The 22,099-nt window shown below is 33.3% G+C and overlaps 1 protein-coding gene across 1 annotated transcript; it reads right to left on the reverse strand.

Moving 5' to 3' along the window:
- Window positions 1–6,401: 6,401 nt before the first annotated feature.
- LOC105833896 (protein odd-skipped) lies at window positions 6,402–13,180 on the reverse strand. Its single transcript, XM_012675987.3, has 2 exons — window positions 11,610–13,180; window positions 6,402–8,527 (listed from the first exon to the last, which is right to left on the reverse strand). Exons 1-2 carry the CDS (start codon window positions 12,182–12,184, stop codon window positions 8,185–8,187), a joined length of 918 nt encoding a protein of 305 aa, XP_012531441.1. The 5' UTR covers window positions 12,185–13,180; the 3' UTR covers window positions 6,402–8,184.
- Window positions 13,181–22,099: the final 8,919 nt, after the last annotated feature.

The raw sequence follows: 22,099 nt of genomic DNA on the forward strand, positions 1-22,099 counted from the left end.
AATACTTTCCCTTTCTTTCTTGATTAAATTACCAGGATTCAGAATTTATTTTGAATAACACATTAAAGAAAGTTGCCAATAACAGCCAGCACTGGAAATGTGCAGGAACTTTATTCAAGATGATGTTCAACGCGTTTCAATGCAAACGCAATCGAAAATATATACGCAAACGTTTCCACTCACATCTCGAGTCCTTTTCAGTGCAAGGTACAAAAACGAAACGGTGTTTGTAGTCGCATTTTACTTCATCTTCTAAAGGTGTAAAAGCGGATGTCAAAAACGTAAAAGACTTCCACGTGGTCAATCAAGAATCAGCAATCATTAAAATAAAAGGATAAACTGTAATTTATAATTAGACACGTAAAGATATAACTTTGTTGATGTTAAACAACGGAATGAATAAATTTTATGCTTATAATAAACTTCTGTGGAAGATTTGCGGATATAAACTTATGAAATATTTGAAATAATATTTATTCACAATTCAAGTATCTCTTTATCTGTGTGCACACAGAAGTTTATTTTGCTCACTCAACAAGTACCCAATATTTACTTGTTTCAAGTAAATGATGAGTATATTTTAAGACTGTTAAGAAAATATTCTTTACAAAGAAACCATTATAAGTAAGAAAATTCTTTAAATCGTTAAAAAACTAAAAATTGAGCATTTCTTAAAAATTATGTTCCGTAATAACACATATTTATATATGTACCTTCAAAGTGATTAACATATTATAATACTTTGCTTAGTTTCCACTTTTACCTATTAGTAATCATTTATCTAACTTTTATATAATCCATTTATATACTATACAATTTGTATTTATAAGTAATGCATCGTACAGTAAAATATACTATAATACATATAAATTATAAATATGCAATGTATTAGAATAATACATTTTACTATTGTATAATGTATACATTTCATTACTTATACTAAATACAAAAGGTCGTGTCGCAAATCGTACAGTATAAAAATTGATAAATGATTGTGATAAGGTAGGAAATTTTAACTACAAAGCATCTATAAATATTTGCGCAAGATATTAATCGCTTTAATAAACGTATAAATTCAATACGTATTAGATATTAAGTGCGTAATCTTCGTATCGCAACTTGCTCAATAACGATTTCTCACGACGTTCGACCGACTTTCAACCGCTTTGCAGAACCAAATATCTCGCTCGTCACCCTTTCTCGCTGGTGATTACTTCACGGTTCATCCTTATCATCATTATCTTAAAGGTGACCGAAATTAGTGTTCAGAAGCCTGAAAGAAGAACTCACGGTGCCCCGTTTGTCTGTAGCTTGTGCGTAGCGGTCGCAACAACTCCTGGAATTCTGGACGAACCTCGTGGTCCCTGTGGGACCCACGAGGTCGCCGGGGCCCTGTGACCCTTAGATAAGGCTCACGCCCTAATAAGAGGGTACACGCAGAGCACCGTGAGGGGACCGTGGCAGCTTCTCTTCCTTCTCCCCGTCCTCTTTTTGCCCTGCAATCGTAGCTCGAGGCCTCGCCCGACTGAGCGATCTAATCCACCGGGTAATCTGTGGTTAACGTTTTAGAGCTGCAAAGGTGGACCTGAGAGGAGAGGAGGCTTCATGACATTCCACGGTGTTAACTCCCACAATTGCAAAGTCGCTTGCGAACTCGCTACCTTGAATTCCTCTTGAGTTTTCGCCCCTTTCACACGCCGCTTTATTTCTTTCCACATTCTATTTGCAGAAAACAATATGTATGTAATTGACTACATTCAAAAAAGAAGTCTTTAATTAATTTTAAGAATTATTTTATATAAAAATATTTTATTTCTGTCTTTGTTTCTTAAATACTTAAAAAAGTTTTAGATTTAAAACGTTTAAACCTGAAAAACGCATTTAAAATATCAAAAACAAAAAACGTATAAACAGAGATAAAACGTATTGATATTTTCGAAAATAAACGCTTCTTGAGTGTCTGTAATATTTAATATATCCGTAAATAAATAAACAGCTATTAAAAAACCTTATAAAAATATTCACACAACATGCACGCAATTTATCAATAAAATAATTATGACAAAATGTGCGTTTCTCTCCTCTGTTGCTGTGAAATATTTTGCCACTTTACGTTAATACTATGTAAATGAAAAATAAACATGTAAGAAACAAATGTAAGATTACATTATTATTAGGAATACAATTATTGCAGTTGTTGTGATACGTTACGATAGATTCACACAAATATTTTGACTTCTCAGAGGAAAACGAAAAAAAAACAAAAAACTTTAGTAGGATTAAAGAGAGATCGCTATTTGAACGGAGCAACACCGTCTTGTTTTTATTACATAAAATGAAAAAGGGTCGATACTGTGAAATAGCATCGGTGAGCTGTGCGAAATAGTATTCTCGATTTAGGAAAACGATTAGCCTCCTCCGTGGGACAAGTCGCTGTGCTCTCGGCAGAATACCAGGAACCGTAACATTGTAATTATTGGAATTAAATCGTCCCCCTAGGGGAAACGGTAAAGGGTACAGCCAAACGGTCCTTCTTCATTCGTCTTCCTTCTCTCACGAAATTCATTTCCACTCATCATTCCGCTCCTTTTTCATCCCACCTTTTCTCTCCCACGTTTCTTCGGCTACCTACTTCTGAAACATATCATCTCTTTATATCTTCCAAAAATATTATCGACAATCACCGGTTCGCGCGCTTATTGCTCACACGTTGATCCGATTGATTAATCTTTCGAATCCTAAAATTACAGAGACAGGTAATTGGTACGGTTGCTGAAATTTAGAAGCGCATACGCGTTTAATAACTTTGTTGCAAAACTGAAATAAACGCTCAACCTCGACATCATCCGATAGGAGGAATAAAGGAATAAAAAGGAATTTAAAACTGTTTACATAAATAATTTCAAATAAATAAATACTGTTATCACAAGCGTTGAGGAAAAAAACCGTTACTGTTATAAATTAAAGATAAGAGTTTCTAGAAGTTAAATGATAAATATTGTAATAAGCTCTTTGCTTATTAATCGATATAAATCGTGCAGACCCGACAACGGCGATCGCTATCATCGTTATGTGTTTTATTGCACCAGATTTGTCAATATTGAACCTGCTAATTTAATTTAAAATTACGTGGAAAAAAGCGCATCGGCGTTATCGGCAGGTCTATATAAGCAGAAAACGAACAAACAACGTGACACAACAAGGCTCGGAATTAGCTCGATGATGAAGGAGCAAAGGGACGCAACGTCTTGTTTGTGCGGCGTTTCATCACGCTTTATTGTCCGTGGAAGGCGCGGGAATTAATTAAAGTTAAACAGTACTAACTGACCGGCAAGCGCGTTAACTGCCGGCTATTGTCGGGAAAGTCGGGAATGATGGTCAGCCTCGTTCCCGTGGATCCACGTAACGACTTGCGTCGAAAAGGGATCGCTGAGGGAACTGCTTCTTGTTTACTCTCACGAGATTGAATTAAATCCAGATACATCGAATATTCTCTTTTTCTTTCTTCTCCCTCTTTTTCTCTCTGATGGACGAGTCATACTCACAAAATTACTCCGCAGTTCTTTCATCAAGGCAAAAATATGTATTGTATAAACTAAAAAAAAGTTGTTAATTTGACTGAATTTTTCAACTTGATTAAATCTTTTCGGTTCAAGTATGTATTATTATGTATTTCAGTTAAATATATAAATGCTTGTATTAAAGTTCAAATATTTTATGTAAGTTGAATGCACAAACTTGGACTGAAGAAATTGAATCAAGTTGGAAAATTAGCAACGTTTTTTTCTGAATGTACTGCAAAAAAGTATGTAAAATTACATAAGCAAGTTTAAAATTTGTATGATTTATAATGGAAATACGTACATGTCTATCACAAATTGTATATAATTAAAAATAGTATGTAAAATTACAAGTGAACAAGTCTAAAAATTATACTAGATTCGATTGAATTATATAGTTATAAGATGAAGACCTGGAGATTCTCAAAACTACGGGAATAAGTCAAAATTACGTCGCTACGTAGAGGAACACAAAACTACGTCACTAAAAGGAGCCGTTGAATTTGGAATAATTTTTATTTTCAATTAATAACAACAACATTTAATAATATACATTACGACTAGCGTGAGGTATTCTCTTGTTCCTCTCATTCTATTTGGTATGATCGTACAATAATTGATAACCGCGCTCAATCCGATAATAGTTCGGAGTCGCTTAAATGCACTTCTAATATACATTCAGCGCGCCGATAAGAGCACAAGCGACTTCATCGGACCGTAGAACGACGAAACTACACAGAAGAAGACAATTCACACCTACAGACAGACTATCTACACGAATATAAATATTTACAACGATCTTAAATTAGTGGTAACTCAACGTTCGGGTCGAAACTGGAAAACACGCGCGTTAAATGAAATTCAGAAAAAAAGAATCAAGTCGAAATCTAACATACAGGGTGTGCTAAATATCTTCTCATAACTATTTATATATTGCTTAAACTTGATTTGTAGCTAAAATTTAACTTTCTAGATTCTACCATTTTAGTTATTATATAATCATGTTTTTTAAACTTTCATTATTAAATATTTTAATTTAAAAAATTCCGTTAAAAATTTGTAACATAGTAGCCGAATAATTAACTTATATCCATAAATATGGATAATTCTTTTTTTAACCAATGTCGATATTAAAAACTGAAAAGCCATTCTCTCTTCTTACAAAATTTTTCTAACGCCTAGTAAATTTATTCCAAGTTCATGAAACAATCTGTATACGAGAAAGCATTATGAAAATTCTGTCTACACCCTGTACGTGAGGAGACGTGGGTGGTCTGCGGATAGCATACACAGCAGTATCTTTTTCTAGATTAAAAGAAAAAGAAATCTGTATAGGACCGTTCGCGGGTTGCCGGTGGCATCGGAGGGGAGGGTGGCTAACCGGCGGAGGAAATGTCCTCTTACTCCCTTCTCCCGTCCTTATCTGATCTAAATTTCTAATTTTACGGGAAACGGAGAGATGTCTGGCGGACGGAGAAACTCGATTAACACCGTCGATATAACACGACAGGTACGGTAAGGTCGCATCCTCCCCGGCGCAGATCGTTGTCTTCGTCGAGGAACCATTAATTATCTCGACGCCTCGTGACCGTATGCACTTTAAGAACTGGATACCGTATACACTTTTGAAAAGCCCGGTAATTTAAAAACATTCGGAACGGACACTCTCCTCGCGCGGCACCGTGTGTGTGATTTACGCGTAATTAAATCTCTACCGTCTGTCCCTCATTCCTAATCCCACACGCACGACGTGTCGTGCGTCCAACGGTCCAAGTAACATTCGACCGTCAGGATAAGATGAAGTTATTATTGATTGGGACTCGGCGAAAATATCACTGGATTTCACGTTCAATTTGTAACATTGACGTAATTGTGACATTGCGTGCTACTTGAAGGTAAGAGACATATGACGCGAAATATTTACGAAACTCTGTAACAAATTACGCTGATAATTATCTCAATTTATGAACGCGTCGCCTACGCGCGCTCAGCCTCGACGACCTCATTCTCGTCCGTCAGTTCATGGTTTTTAATCGAGATTTGTGCGTTTGGCCGTATCGAACCATTAATCGAAGAAGAAGAAAAAGAAGAAGAGATTTTGTGCGGCGCTTACACGAGCGTTGAAGCAGTGAACCCAAGATTTCTCCTGATATATGACGAGAATAAATTACGTCGACAAACAGCTCGGAGATCGGGAGTGTGTCCTCGAACTGACAACGATCGTACACGCGAGGTACCGATACCTAATAGGGAAAGTGAAATGCACCGGCAGCAGCATCGTAAGTCAGAGAAAAATGTATAATTGAAATGCGCGCGGTAAAAGTTCGACTCGACGTGCAGTGAATACTGTTTCCGTGTGAACTATGAGTTTACAGCATCTAATAATATAATCGTATATCTAAAAACATATACATATGTTTCATTCCCCATACAGCACAGACCTCCCAAAGATATCAGTAAGACGTTCAAAGGATGTCCGTGCACCTTTTATCCTTTGAATGAGTGTACTGTATGAGTTGTCACAAACACTTGACATACGTTCGCTATTTTATGACAAAATGTCTCGGCGTCGTGCAACTTTTTGCCTCTGATATTTTGTCACGTTATCGAAAAAGTATATATATATATATATATATATATATATATATATATATATATATTCGTAGAACATTATGTGCATATAAACGCATATACAATTCTTGTAAGGATCAGAAGATTTGAATATTCACAAGACTTACTCTTAAACGTAGTATAAATATTTGCTATCAATATATGCAAGCTAAGTATAATTAATTATACATCTATGATATAATATAAATATAATTTTAATCAAATGTGTGTTTATGATATAATATAAATATTGTGTGTGTGCAAAACATATTTACAAAGAGAAGAATATACATGAAGATCTGCGTGCACATATAATTAAATGAAAAAAACTCACTTTTGCAAGTACTTGGATTTTTTAAAAATGTACATTAATACGCGCATCGACGACAGTTCCCTTGAAACAATCTTGTTCACGTAATCTTACAGAAAAACGAGATACGTGAGAAAGATAATTTTAGAAAATTTTAACTCTGACTAGACACAATAGACTCTCAAGAGCAAACACAAATTATATCAAGTTAATATCTTTTAATTGTACTTGATAGCAATGTCTCTGTTTCAAACACTGTGCTATTGCATAAAACTTTTACATCAAACAAGAACCTATGCATGCTAGTTCTGTGTTATTACTGAAGGCAATATTAGCTATTTCATTGTAATTTGCGTTCGTTTAGAGTTCAAAGTTGTAATTTCGCTCTTTGTAACTACAGTGTTATACTCTCGTCATAACCTCGACTTTGGAATTAATTTCAGAGTCTTGAGAATGTCTGTCAATAAATACAGTTTGCGCATATATGTATATCTTCAGTTTTTGCTAGTGAAGAAAAAAAGAATAACGTTCGTAGAAAAATAAAGTGCTACAAGAATCGAATATAAAAAAAGATATAAGAAAATGTTGAAATTAAATCTAGACAATTTGATTATTATATTTTCTGAGATTTGTTCGTGTTGTTGGTTAAAATCTTCAAAAAAGAATTTTGCATTTAAAACAAAATAAATATACATTTAGGCGTTGAAAAGAGAGAAAGGTTTTAAGTGCAAAAAGTGCAAGCAACACGAACAAGCTTTAGAAGTAAGTGCAAAAATCCATAAACTTCAATTGAAATTGAAGTTTAACCGAATCCTTGCTTTCTTACTATACTAAAATATAAATTAATTATTTTGTATAATTAAACAAAACAGCAATCTGAATTAGTTACAACTCTCAAACCAAATTTCATGTTGATGTAGCTTTCTCACTATTATTCGTGCTTAACGTGCACGTATAAAAAAAATTGTGATATTTTGCCTTAAGAACGTGTTGTAATAATATTGTAATAATATTGTAAATATAATTATAATTATACAATTCTCTATAATTATAATTGTATATACTACATAATATAAATAAGAAAGTTATTCGCACAATTAATTATCGAAATTCAATACTATTGAATTATTGTAAATTATAATTGGCGAATCAAGAGCTTTAAATAAAAGTCTGATATAGAAATTTTTATAAAAAAATATATACATATAATTATAGAAAATTTAGTTAATTGTTAAAAATGTAACAATTATTTAAAAAGAAAAAAGTTTCAACAATGTTATTTAAAATATAAGGGATCTTATTTAGAAAATAAGATCACACGTCATGTTTATTACACATTCTTAAGACAGAAAGTTACATACTTTAATACATTAAAATAGCGAGCATCAACAGAAAAGCAGTTAAATTGAAACTAAATTCGGTTATTAAATCGGTGACACTTGTATAAAAAATAAAAAATTATTATCGGTAATTTCTCTTGGCACCCTTACAACCAATTCAACTAATGCTAAAACGTACAAATTAAACATATAATTATTGTAACAATAAAGTGTCTAACTAATAATAGTAAAAATATATATATTAACAATAATGCATTAATTTAATTCGTACACTTTTATGCATAGAAAATAAAAAACTGTGATACAAAGCAAACGCAAAAGTGAAGTGCACGCAGATTAAAATTATAAAAGAAATTATAAAGAACTAACGTCTCATAATATCCTCTATAGTGAAGCCAAGCTTATGCGTGGTGCTCTTCGGGATTGGCAGAAGACCGTTCACCCGCTCTGCCATTTGTTTAACCTCTGATGGCACAATCCTTAACTCTGATGACACCGAGGTCTCCATTCTGAGATCCTGCGGGACTTCGTGCGTCAGGAGGTGTTGCTTCAAGTTGCTCCTCTGATTGAAACTCCGACCGCATATCGTGCACTTGTGTGGCGATTCCTCCATATGCATGACTTTATGAACTGCCAGAGTCCTGCTTTGGCAAAATCCTTTGCCGCACTCGTTGCATTTGAACGGCTTCTCTTTACTGTGTATATATCTAAAATGTAAAAGAAACTTATCAGACCTGATTAAGAACCGAAAATCTGTCCTCTTTACTGTTTCGTAGAGTACGATAAATTTATAACTATACAACGTAAATTATACAACATTACATATACGTACTTTACGACCTAATAAATAATACTTATAAATATTACAATAATTTTCTATATTGTAAATTAATCTTTTCTATGATACTTGGTGTAACCCCTGTTCTCTTCTTGATAATTCTGATTAATATAAACTTTTCTCTTTCATCTCTGATCGATAATACAATTATATGTGGCTTCTATCATCAACAATAAGTTATGGTTTCAGTTCACAATCAAAAATTAACAAGAAGCAAATTGATATTTCTTGTTTTCACAAGGATGCGGATGATACAAAATATCGATATCGATAAATGATAATGTATTATATATGTTCGGCATTGATATCTTTATGCGCAACTTTTTAAGTGGAAGAAGAATAAAATTTTTGCTATCCCAACGTTAAAACTTTAGTTTCATTTTTTTGCAAAAAATTGATATGCGATTGACATAAAATCGTCAAAATTATATTAAATTGTAATAGCTATGATTAAGTTATGCTTATATGATGTATGTAGATACATGTATTTTTTATTTTATTTTGTTTTCCTGTGTATAATTATACATAAGACATAATTTAGAAATGCTTGAGAAACGTTATAATCGTAACCTAAAATAGATATTTCCCAACAATATATATATATATAATAATTGCTGCAAAAATGTAATATTATAATATCTATAATACTAATAGCTATTATCATATTTATAATATCTAGTTATGTAATGTTTTTAAATTATAAAAAAATATTCCAATATTACATCATATAGTGATAGTCTCGATCGATAAATGGGCCGCGGGCGATATGCGTACTCGTTATAAAAAATTATTCAGTCTACTGTAATAGTCAATCAATTGGTAACAATCAATTGGTAAATTACACCAGACTGGATAAATTCATTTTTGAATTTTGATATTCAGTTGTTAATATTCAGAGGATGATGATTACGATTCGGTTGTTCCAACTTTTTACTTATCATATGTTTATCTTCATTTCTATCTATAAATAAATTTAAAAAGACACACATATTTACCTGATAGGTAAGTTTATCAAGAAGTTGGAACTGGTCTTTAATCATAATCATTATCCCCTGAATGTTAACAATTGAATGTCAAAATATATTTTAACAAAGTGGATTTATCCAGCCTGATGTAATTACCATTTGATTTATTACCGTCTGACTGTTACAGTAGACTGAATAATTTTTCATAACGAGTACGTATTGAAACAACCTGTCCTAAGAAATATACATTTCGGGATTATTAACTAGCAGACAAATATTACATACATCAGAAGTTTTTTGTAAGAAATTTTTTTTTTAAATATTAAACACAATTTCTAAAAGATCTAAATTGTTATCTTTTATTCGCAATTGGTTACTGATCAGTATAAAAAAAATACTGACAATAGTATTAATCATATGTGGTTTTGTGTGTGTTATTAGATTGATGTAAAATATTAACGGTGTTCGAAATTTTTTAATTTTCAAACATATCGTTGTGTGGTAAAATTATTGACAATAATATTGATTGTATGGAGAGGATATGAATACAGAACCGAGTCAGCATTTCCGTCACTATAGTTCCACAGTCATGGATGACATCATCACAAAAATAAGGTGTAAAAATATTGATACATATTGTCAATATTTTTACTGATTCAATATTCCTAATTAGTAATTGATCGTATAAGTTTAATATTAAGGTCCATATTAAACTGAATAAAATATTTCCTAAAAACTTCAATATACTAAAAAAGTTTTCTTATAATTAATCTCTATCTTCTTTACTTTTATTTAAAAAATGCCAAATTAAATTAAATGTATATACGCTTTCAACAATATAGATTTATATAAATTCATTCTTTTTGTTCACAAAATTGCTAATGTTTATATTAGTAAAAACCCCATAAATGTGTTCGTTATGCTGCAAATTTCGTATTTTCTAAAGGTGAAAAGAAGATAAATAAGTATATCTAATATGTTACAAGGACAAGATGCAAAAAAGTAGGATACAGTAGGATTCATTCATAGGCATTCACAAAAGTATGAGGTACAAGGACATACAAAAAAAAATTTCAACGTTTCTCCATGGACTTCATGGATATTCTCCATAGTTTTAAATTCATTCAAATAATATTTAGTTGCTTTACTGTGTTATCCATGATTTGCATTATTTTTATACTTTAGCGTGTACTAAATTCTATCAACTTTTGCGAATTTTAATTCGATTTATTCTTATTTAAAAAGTTAAACTACAAATTAGATGTAATTTTACTTTTAATTTTAATATTATGGGAAAACCGAAATAATTAAATTAAAATTTAAACTTATTCACGTTTGCTATCGCAGGTTAATAGAATTTAAAATAATTATTATAAGATAAAATTGCTATGTGTATATACATTAAAGGGCCGGTTGTTCCAATTTCTCGGTAAACTTACCTATCAGGGAGCATGTGTCTATCTTTACTTTTTTTCTAAATAAATAAGACAGACATGTATTTACCTGATAGGTAAGTTTATCAAGAAGTTGGAACAACCAGCCAAGAATCAAGAACAAGCCGGAGCAGATTAATGAAATTTAATGAACCGTTATCATTGTTATATTGTCCCCAAAAAATTTGTTAAGTAAGGATTATTTCTCGTATTAAAATCGCGCTATTATGTATATATTTCCTATATAGTTTATCTTGCTTTTTCGAATTATTTTACAATTCCTTTTACGCGTGACATAAGTTGTACAAAAAAAAAAAAAAGAACAGTTAGATGCAGCAGCAAGTCTGTGAGTAATAACTTATAAATATTAGACGTATACTACTAAAATTTAATCACATACAGAAGCTTGCTGCCGGAGCAAATCTTTTTTTTTACAAACGCCAACGTAACTTTGTCCGACGTCGATGACCGTCGTGTTATCATCAATAGAAGATCAACAAAATTAAAGAGGATTAAATGTATATATGCGTATGTGTTGAAAATGAATACTTACCGATGATCCCTCAAATGATCCTGCCTACGGAAGGCTTTCCCGCATATGTCGCACGAGTACGGTCGCTCGTCGGTATGTGTCCTCTCGTGAATCAGCAGGTTGTAGCTCTTGGTGAATTGCCGATTGCAGAACTTGCAGATGAACTGTTTCTTGGGCCTCTGACCGGTTGCTCTTCGCGCGAGGAACGGCGGGGGCTGTGGCGGCGGCGGCACCGGAAACACCCCCGGATGACCCTGATAAGGGTAGAGATAACGCTGAGGGCAGCAACCCCTAAACGTTAACTGAAAGGCCGTTTCCTTCAGCAAACCAAGGAAAGTTGCCTGATAGTTGCTGGCGCTATGCATTGGCTGGACGTGTTGCGGCTGGATGTACCTGCCGTTGAAGTGCGACTTGACCCATTTCGAGGTTGAAAAAGCTACATGTTGTTGCTGTAGATGCTGCTGCTGCTGCTGCTGCTGCTGTTGCTGCTGCTGATGATGATGTTGCTGCTGCTGATGTTGCTGATGCATCGATCTGTCGATCGTCGGCGGCGTTTGCGGTGGTGTCAGCGGCTCCGTCTTCGTCTCCATTTGCATCCTCCCCACGTCGAAGATAAAAGTGGGAACGACTGCCTCCGAGAATTTCGGGGGGAAAAAAAAAAACAAAACAAAGTTGTCACTTCAGGAACGATCGATCGTGGGCGATCGACTCCACGCTCGCGCCATCCACGTAGTGAGTTTCGTTTTTAAATCCGGTACCGAAGCCGCGGTGTGCGCGGTGAGGTATACGGAAGCGGAGTACGTTCCGGCGTGAGGGAGAGAAAGGAATCCCCCCCCGGGTAAAAAAAAAGGGAGCAACAAGATATTTACCCGAGAGTCGGCGCGATACTAAGAGACCGAGTGCCACACGGCCGGGCCCAGGATCGCCGTTTACCTGGCGCCAACGACGACGACACGGTGGCTCCTCCTACCGTATCCCGGACGCTGGATACGCCGGTTGGCGGCTCGACTTCTACAGGGGCGGAGCTTCCGGGTTGGGGTGACCCCGCGGGGCGTCGCGACGCTACCCACCCGTGGACAGCCGCGCGCTCTCCCGCCGCCGTCGTCGCCACGCGTCCGCAACACGCGTCGGAGGGGACGGGCGGCGAAGAATAAGAGGGAGGAGGGGAGGGGGAGGAGAGAGCCAAGTACACTTTGCCGCTATACGACGCTACGTAAGTCGAGAGCGTGTGTGCGGCGCGCCGATGAGAGATGGAATGCGCATGGAGCGTGTGTGCCACGCGTTGACACGTACACACGTATATCACGTTTGGTCGTAAAATTTACACGTAATCTCCGTAAAAGTAAAATTACTATGTATAAGATTGTTAATTTCCTGGAACCCGAGGGTGTGAATCTTCGCCAAACAATGGTGAAAGCGCTCTTCGTAACTTCGAGGAGAAAGATCGTTTTTGACCTAAGTGTCTTTGTCTCTGATAATAAATTTACGTTAAAGAAACACTCGTGTAGCTCACACTACCTGAAAAACGTTTAAATTTGTTAAAAATAAGATATAATTTGTATTAAATAAATCTTTTCTAAAGTTTCGAGGAGAGAAAAAGTGTGTGTGTGTGTGTGTGTGTCGTGTAAAAAGCCTATTTAAAATTAAGGGCTTTTTCCACTGTTATTGTGTTTTTAAAGATTTTTCTCAATTTTTCTTGATATTACGATAAAATCATACAATAAGAAAAATGCATTTCAATAGATAAACGACAATTTTTCATATGCGAAGGTAAAACCCCGCTCTTTGCGTATATGTAACCGTAACACGTGTATATAGGTATGTGTGAAATTCGAAGCACAATTCTGTTATTGCAAACTCCATCGCAGTGAACGGACGAACACATTTCCAGCATGGTGCATCGGGTAATCGACTCACGCAAGTTTTCATGCGAGCCAACCACAGGGTCGACGGGCGCGAAACCACCCCTACCGTAGAGATAGGGATTACATATCACGAACCATTAGTATATAAACAACATGGCGCCACTGGCGTACGACGCGAATTATCATCGTATCTTACCGAAATAGGCCTGTACCTTGATTTTAATATTTTGAGATAAAAACCTAGAAAATTAGAACGCGTAAATATTTTTTAATTATGTAAAATAGGTAGTCAATAGATGAAACACATTAATTTCTTCAAAAACTTTGTATTGATTGCGTATTTTTCTGTAAAAAAATTTATATTAATTACATACATTTCCAGTGAAAACTTTGTCTCAATTATATAATTTTTTATAAAATAAATATATAGGAAATAAAAAATTTGTTTAAGGTTTTTCAAGAGCCAATAACAACAGATTAATCATTCTTAATAACGCAAGGCTATATTGTTTCGTCGTATAGTGTTACTAATTGGGACAAGGATTTGTTTTACTTTTAACAGCACATAATCCATCTTCCTCGTCCTCATCCAATACTCTTTCCGACATATGGTCCAGTAATCTTATTATACGTTAACGATGCAGCGCAGCATGATATTTGGGATATCGATGCTACCGATACATTCGCCACGAATTTACATCAACGTCAGAGAAGATGAATCTTTACGTTGAGCTGTATTAATGAGAACAAACTGATAGAAACCTGTTTGGTAAACGATTGATTTTTACGCTATTTACAGCAAGCCGTCATTATCATATGCATCTTTGAGACATTAAAAGTCACTGAAGCGGCATTGGAATTAAAAGAATTCTTATTAAGATAACGGCACGTAATATCTGTTTTTTTTTTTTGTAATTTTTATCGTTTAAATCGCTGTCTTTTTATATCCGACACTTAAGTATTAAATGTCTGATCCTTAGTGTAAGATAACTATATCTTTACATAAGGTAAAATCCAAAATCAGAGAGAAAAAGAGAGAGAGAGACTATTTTAAAGCTAAAAGATATAAATTTATTTTTCAAATTTTAATTTTGAAAAAAATTTATCTAATAACGATAAAAAAATTAAAATGCAATAAAAACAGAGAAAGTCGACAACTGTATAGTAGAAAATATTTTGTATTTATAAAAATGATCCTAGTTAAAATTTTTGTATAGAATTTTTAACTTACCTATAAATATTAATTTAACATAATGTAATCGTTTTAATATTTTGTGTTAAATTAATATTCAACATTTCTTAATATTAAAATAATACAATTTCAAGATAAATGAATAAGTAGAAATAAAAATAAAAAATAATATAATTGAAATGTTCTAAGATAAATGAATATCAATGTTATAAATTAATTTTAGTTAAAAAAAATTCTGCAGTTTGTTTCCAAAATTGTATCAAGACACTACATTTTTTGTGTCTATGTATTACATAATATTTCTATTACTTTTTAACATATTCATTTATATTAAATTAACACAAAACTTGAATGAACTGTTTGGGACATACGATGTATATAAAATTTAATACAAATTTTCCCACTGTATAGCGCGCGGTAAGATATCATAGACAGTATCATTATCGGTAACAATATGTGGTATAAAGATTATCTTATCGACTTATCGATTTATAATGACACAGACAGCGTGACACCGACAGAGTGAACCGAAGAAGCTCGTCGACGTTTGCGAATTCAGAAAGAAGCTTTCGTTAATTCTTGCGGAATGACGTAGAATCACTTGCTATTTAGAAAGATATTTCAAATCTCTCGCCGTTTCTCACATTTCTTGAACGTTTTGAACGTCCGATCTTCTTTAGTAACAGTATCAATTGCATTAATTGTTTACTAAGTTTACATATAATTTAATGTATAACTTTTAATGAAATTTAATGTTCAATCTTTTATTAAAAATTATTAAAGATTCTCAAAAATTATAAGATTCTTCTCGTTTTTTTAATTCTTTGACATATAAAATTCGTAGAAAGCAAGTACAACTTTATATACACATTTAAAGAGTACAATTGTTTATCCATAGATAAATCGTCAGCATTAAAAATTTCGTGAACTATGACACAAGAAATATTTGAATAATATTTCGACAATTCATGTCCTAAACATGATTGTTTTCAATTAGGATTTCTCCGAAATCATTGAACGCGAGTACAGTTCTGCTCGTTGCTGGTAAATTCTTTCGGCGTGCATAAAAAAGCGCATGGGAAACTGACGGTATTTCACTGATCGCTTTTCGCCTGGAAAGTAATCTTGCACAAGAGAGAAATGCCCTGTAATCGTTATCGTTTCTCGATCACACTGCAGAGATGGGATGAGGAGAGGATAGGGGGGGAAAAAGGAGGAGTGAATGAGTGAGAGAAAGAGAGAGAGAGAGAATAGAGGGAGAGACGACTCTTCGAAACCTGTCTCGTATAATTCCACAAAATGTTTAGCATACAAAGACAAATATAATGGTCGTCGAGATGAGGTTGCGACGAGATCACGGGCCCCGGGCGGGGATGGTTAATTCAGTTTCAAGCTCCATCAGGCAGGCAGATCCCCTCGCCGCCCGTTCACCCCCTTCGCACGCTCTCGTCACCCCTGAAGCGTCTTTGTACGTCGCCGTCATCCATCTATCTCCCTCGTTTCCTCCCCGTTTCTCTCTCTCTCTCTCTCTCTCTCTCTCTCTCTCTCTCTCTCTCTCTCTCTCGTCGTTTGCGCTCTGCCACTCCTTGCAAAACTATACAGGTACTGGAACTACCAAATTGAACATGTACTTGCTAGAATACATGCCCTCCTCTCGTTCCTCTCTCTAATATGTCAGATTAAAGCTTCTTTGAAACGGCAGTACATATTTATGAGTCCAGGGTTTTTTCCTTTTTACCTAGTACTTTTTTAAAAATAAAAAGAAACAAATTTAAAATTACTTTTGTTCTTCTAACAGACGCTCCGCTTAACGTTATCTGTTCAATGTTGCGAGTACGAGAGGTAGCAGAATTGCGCGCGCATAAAAAAAAACTCATATATATTTACTAGAATATATTTAAGATTTCTGAGAAAAATTTCAAAGTTAAAATAATATTATATAGTCTCTCAAACAATTCTCCGCTCGATATTGGCAAGGCAACATCCTTGGAAAAGAGGTCGATGATTAAAAGAACTTTTAATGACTTTCGAGAGCCTCGGATGAAAAATTGAAACAAACATTTGACTCCGCAGAGAAAAGCCCACTCAATTTCTCTTTCTTTCTAATCTTCTTTCTATATCGTTCACAGATTATCTACAGGTCCTCTCGAAGTCGAGGAACACTCGAGACACTGACATCTTCGCCAGACGGTGACAGTTTGTTTATAGCGTAACTTTAGAAATTAACGGCCTTTATGATAAAGGGTGAAAAGTTTGTCACAATCTGACCGGAGCTGTGATTCTAATAAGATCATCTTATGTAGAGTAAATTACCACAAAACGAGATTATATTCAACAAAAAATATTTGATTATTTGTAAATAACTATTTTGGAAAAATTACAGCAATTATTTAATATTCATATTTGATTTACATATACATTAAATTAGATATAAATAGTTAAATATAGAGATTTTTCTAATAGAAAATGATAACGAAAGTTTATTGGAACAATTTGACAAATATTCTAAAAAATTGAGTATATTCATTACCTCATATTTACATAATTTAAAAAATGTTTATAATATTCTTAATGTAATTATACATTAATATAATTTTAATGTATTATTTAATATTTAGTATTATTGTTTAATAACTGTAGCTTTTTTGGTCACAATTTAAAGCTATTTAAATTAATTGATGTGTGTGTGTGTGTGTGTGTGTGTGTGTGTGTGTGTGTGTGTGTGTGTGTGTGTGTGTGTGTGCGCGATAAGTAATAAAAAAAGCAACTTAAAAATGTAGAAATTTAATAAATTTATTAATTTCAATAATAATTTATTAAATTTGTATATAGGAATTGCTACATACTTTTCTTATATTGTATTTATAAAGAAAAAATAATAAAATAAAATCCTTAGTACAGCTATTTGAGAATCACTAAAAACGATTGATAGATTGCAAATAATTGTCATTCTATTTCAGTGTTTTTGAAAAAAGGTGAAACCTCATATTTAATTCGACACTATTCAAGTGGCATACTAGAAGCAGTAGAAGCCTATCGGAACCACTGCCACTTGAAAAACAGGCGCAGATTTTCTGATTTCTCGCTTTTCTATTCTCGACCACAGATGTTAAATGCCGCAGGTTTCAAGTTACACTGGCATTGAGAAAAAAAAACTTTTCTTTTACACTCTCTTTTTAAACCCAAACCACATTACTTGGAACTACCAACCTTGAATATTTTTTTTATTAATCATAAATAAATTATAGCGTTTCAGACCACACACAGATTTTGTCCTTCCGGCTGTCTTACGTCGAAAACAAAACAAAATAAAACTAGAATTAAAGACAATAATATTAAAAATAAACTACATAATAATCAGCTTCATAGAATATGTTTCATTATTATGAAACATCAATTAGCTTCATACAATATTAGATCAGATCTTAAATGTTCTTAACATGTTTTATAACAAACTGCAATACTTGTAATATATTTTGATTAATCATGCTTCAACTGACAATTTTATATTCAGATTTCCGTCAATTTTTATCTAATATTTACAGTATTTTATCAATATCACATATATTGAAAATTAGCATTTTTGACACAAATCTACAAAGAGTAATTTAATTTTATTCTTTCTCGTGATTACCTGTCTATTTCATGGATTTTAAAACATGGATAAATTTGTATTATTATCCATGCCTGTTCATAGACAATAATACAAATTATTGGACCCTTTGTTAAATCATATAACAGCAATAATCTTAATGGAATTAAAAACTTACAATTATACCTTTATTTTTCCGTGTTTAAGTATTATTATGTGTTTGAGCAAAATCTTGCAAAATTTCACAAACAATGAGCGACATATTGCTGGTTTCGTCCACCGATCAACCCCTTTGAACCTATGAGGCACTTGATATATATATTTCCCCGTTATTAAAGCTTCAAATCATTTATAGGCGATATCATCTGCTTAGTCTCAATAGCCGAACAGACGCCCATCGTTTCTGCCAGTCTCTCGGCTCGGGGTGTCATATGCCACGTTCAGATAATATCTACGCGGCTAATACGTGCCGTAAGATGTCACGTACTTAACTCCCATGTGTGGAATGATACGCAAAGTTGCGTGAACTTAAACAGAGACCTCAATCCTCCCCTTGGACTACTGAACAGTTTACATCACGCATTTCCACTGCTCTTTCATTCGATACGTATCGCAAACCTCTTAACTGCGCGTAAAATTCTCGCACAATCTAACAGGGAAAAGTTATTCCTATTCTTATTTTACCATTACTACATACAAAATTAATGTAACAAAATTTTTTCTTATAAAGAAACGCTAATCTCTTCAACAATACAAATAATTTTATACAAATATATTATGTTTCTTCCTTCTTTCAATCGCTTTATGATCTTAAGGTAGTAGTTTATCGTTAAATAAAAATTATGAAATAAATTTCAATGTTTAATATAATTTTGTTAAAAATGGTATTTTTTTAAGTGACTGTTTATTTTTGTGAGAAAAATTAAATAAAAGGTTGTCTTATTGTTAAACAAAAATCTTAAAATCAATTTTAATTTTTAGTATAACTAGAATTTATTTTCTTTAATTAAAAATCGATTGCTATCTTTGTGATAAAAGTTTGTATTTCTTTAATTTTGTGATATACTTTTATGAGAGATTTCTCATAAAAACTTTTAAATATATTTTTTAATCGCTTTAAAAAGTATTGTAGATATTAAAAAATTAATTTAATCTGTTACATTTAAAAATTTCTACTCCTACAATACTTAACTTCAACTATTATAATAATGCAGAATATTTATATCAATCTTTCTGATGGCTAACACCAATCGACATTAACATTTTAATAGACTCATACTGTGTAAAAAGAAACACAAAAAATATAAAATTTAAATTAATCCTTCTTGAACACCTGTGCAATTTGGTCCTATGTGTTAGAATTACCATAATTAATTTCTGTTTATTAATTAATTTCTATTACATGTCACTTACAAAAGAGACTGAAGCTCGTTGGCACACTTATCATTTTAGTATTCGACCTCCATAAAAATTAATTATTACAATTAAACTATATTAATATGACAGAGAAAATCTTTCTCTACATTTTCGTACAATGATTCTAACTATGATATAGTTTCTTTGTAATAAGTAAAATATGAACAGGTTGTAATGTATGTCTTGATAATAGGATAAATTGGTGCACAATGTAAGTTATGTTTACGACAAACCATATTAAATTAATAAAAAACGTAATAAAAAAGAAATTGCAAATATTTTTTTATTGTTTATAAAAGTATATTTTTTAAAATTATTTTATAATAACTGAATAATAAAATTTTATAGGAAAACAAATGTAAACTATTTTAAATTTATTGTAAAATACTTGCTTTAATATAAAAATATTAAATATAAAGTGTTTTGTTAAAATTAAGTTGTAATTGAAATCACACATCTCTCGCGGAGAAGCTATTTGAATTAACGTACTCCATCTTTATACATAAATTGATTTATATCATTTTATTATAAAAAATTACTTTTTATTAATCAAAATGATATGACATATACAATTAATAATAGTAATACAATTATCTTTTTTATTATTTCTTATTACCTTATTCTATACCTCAAATTCTTTATTGCAGATTTTCATAGAAAGTGTATTAATTTTTGTGTTTTAAAGTTTGATAAAATTCCCAGTAAACATGATATCATTAACATAACGTTATTACAATAATATTTTATAACATGTAACGTTCTCAAATATGTAGTTTTTGATGTTGTATACAAAGTTATTATTTGAAAAATATTTAAGTAAAACATTAAAAATAATATTTCTACACTGTAATTATAATGCTTATAAAAGCATTACTTTATAAAGTAATAATTTAAAAACAATTTATAAAACAATTTATAAAATATCATGCCATTGTTCATAAAATCCAAATAAAATAAATGTTTTAAAACATTGATTTAATGTTTCTTGCTTACTGAGTTACTCTTTGCAAATGCAAAATTTTCCTTGAAACTTTTACAGTAACTATATCTTTTGAGGAAATATAACACACCTATTTTAAAAACACATTAAAAATATCTGTCGGAAATATCGGCGCGACATTCTCTTTCTACATTGTCACTCGTGGAGCTCACATAATCGTCGGTGTAACGCGAACAACCACGCGCAGCGATCAAGCAGCGATTAATCTCACTGAATCCTTTCTTCTCGCCGACAAAGAGCACAGATGCATATATTGTTTTCGATAGTGTCTCCTCGACGGCAGCTTGTAGTTCGGCCTCGCGGCCACACCCACTCCATTAAATCGAGCATCGATACCGTGTAACTTTCTTATCGGCCGTTATCTGGCCTTTGCTGATTCAGCATTTGCCCAACCGTGCTACCGTGCCGATAATAATTCTATTTTAATGTCAACGCGGACACGCATTGATCTCCGCCGTGCGATCGAAACGATCTTTCGATTGCAGAATGGGGGGAGATTAATAAAAAGAAACGATGCGATCACCCTTATCATCCGCCGTCTCCGACTTTTTTCAAGTGTCGCGCGGAAACCTCTCCCCTCCCTCCCCTCCGCGTTGTCCCAGCTCATCATCAGAATCTGCATTATTCATACTCATACGTGCATACGTGCATACGGTCCGCGCGAATTTAAATAGCATGGCTCTGCTTAGAACGCGATCGGGGAAATTAGCAATCTCGTCGAGAGGACGCGAGCGCGATCATTCCGCCCGTCAAAGGCGGATCGCGTACGTCAGCGCGCGTTTCAGAATTTTACGGCGGAGGTAGTCGGGGACGAGAGCACACATCAAAGGCGCCGCTATCGGCGCAAAGCTGTTTTATACTCGCGTGGCGTTCGCACGTGTGTGTACCTACGCACACCGCCGCGTTTACATACATAACGCGCGACTTCCTTGGAGCAGGGCCGTGATTAGCGGGGCAAGGTGGCCGGACGAAACTGTCCACCAAGTGGCCGCCGAAACCACGGGGGTTGCGAACCGCACGGTGACAAATTCTTTCTTCAAGTCTCTCTTAAAACGCTGATTAATACTTTTGACACGCGAATATGAGAGACCTTCATGAATTTTTAAAAATTCTTTTTTTTCAGTTCGCAAAAATGCAATCCTTTTAAAATACTTCAAAAACGCATTTAAAAAAAAAACAACATTTATTGGACCATTATACGTTTGTATTATCAGTTACTTTATTTCTCTTTTTCGTTTATTATCCTACAAGTATAATATTAGGCTACAGCGTTAACACAATCGCATTTAAGTGTATACCTATTGCTAATATTTGTTTTTATTTTTAACTTTTTTACGTGTCTATTGTTATTTTTAATTTCTTTAATATTTAAATAATTAAATCAAAAATTAAAAAATCCGAAAAAAAAACGCCTTAATAGTTTTTCTAATTTAATTTAAAAGTCTG

The sequence above is a fragment of the Monomorium pharaonis genome, chromosome 2, assembly GCF_013373865.1.
Source record: "Monomorium pharaonis isolate MP-MQ-018 chromosome 2, ASM1337386v2, whole genome shotgun sequence".
In the NCBI taxonomy this organism is placed as follows: domain Eukaryota; kingdom Metazoa; phylum Arthropoda; class Insecta; order Hymenoptera; family Formicidae; genus Monomorium; species Monomorium pharaonis.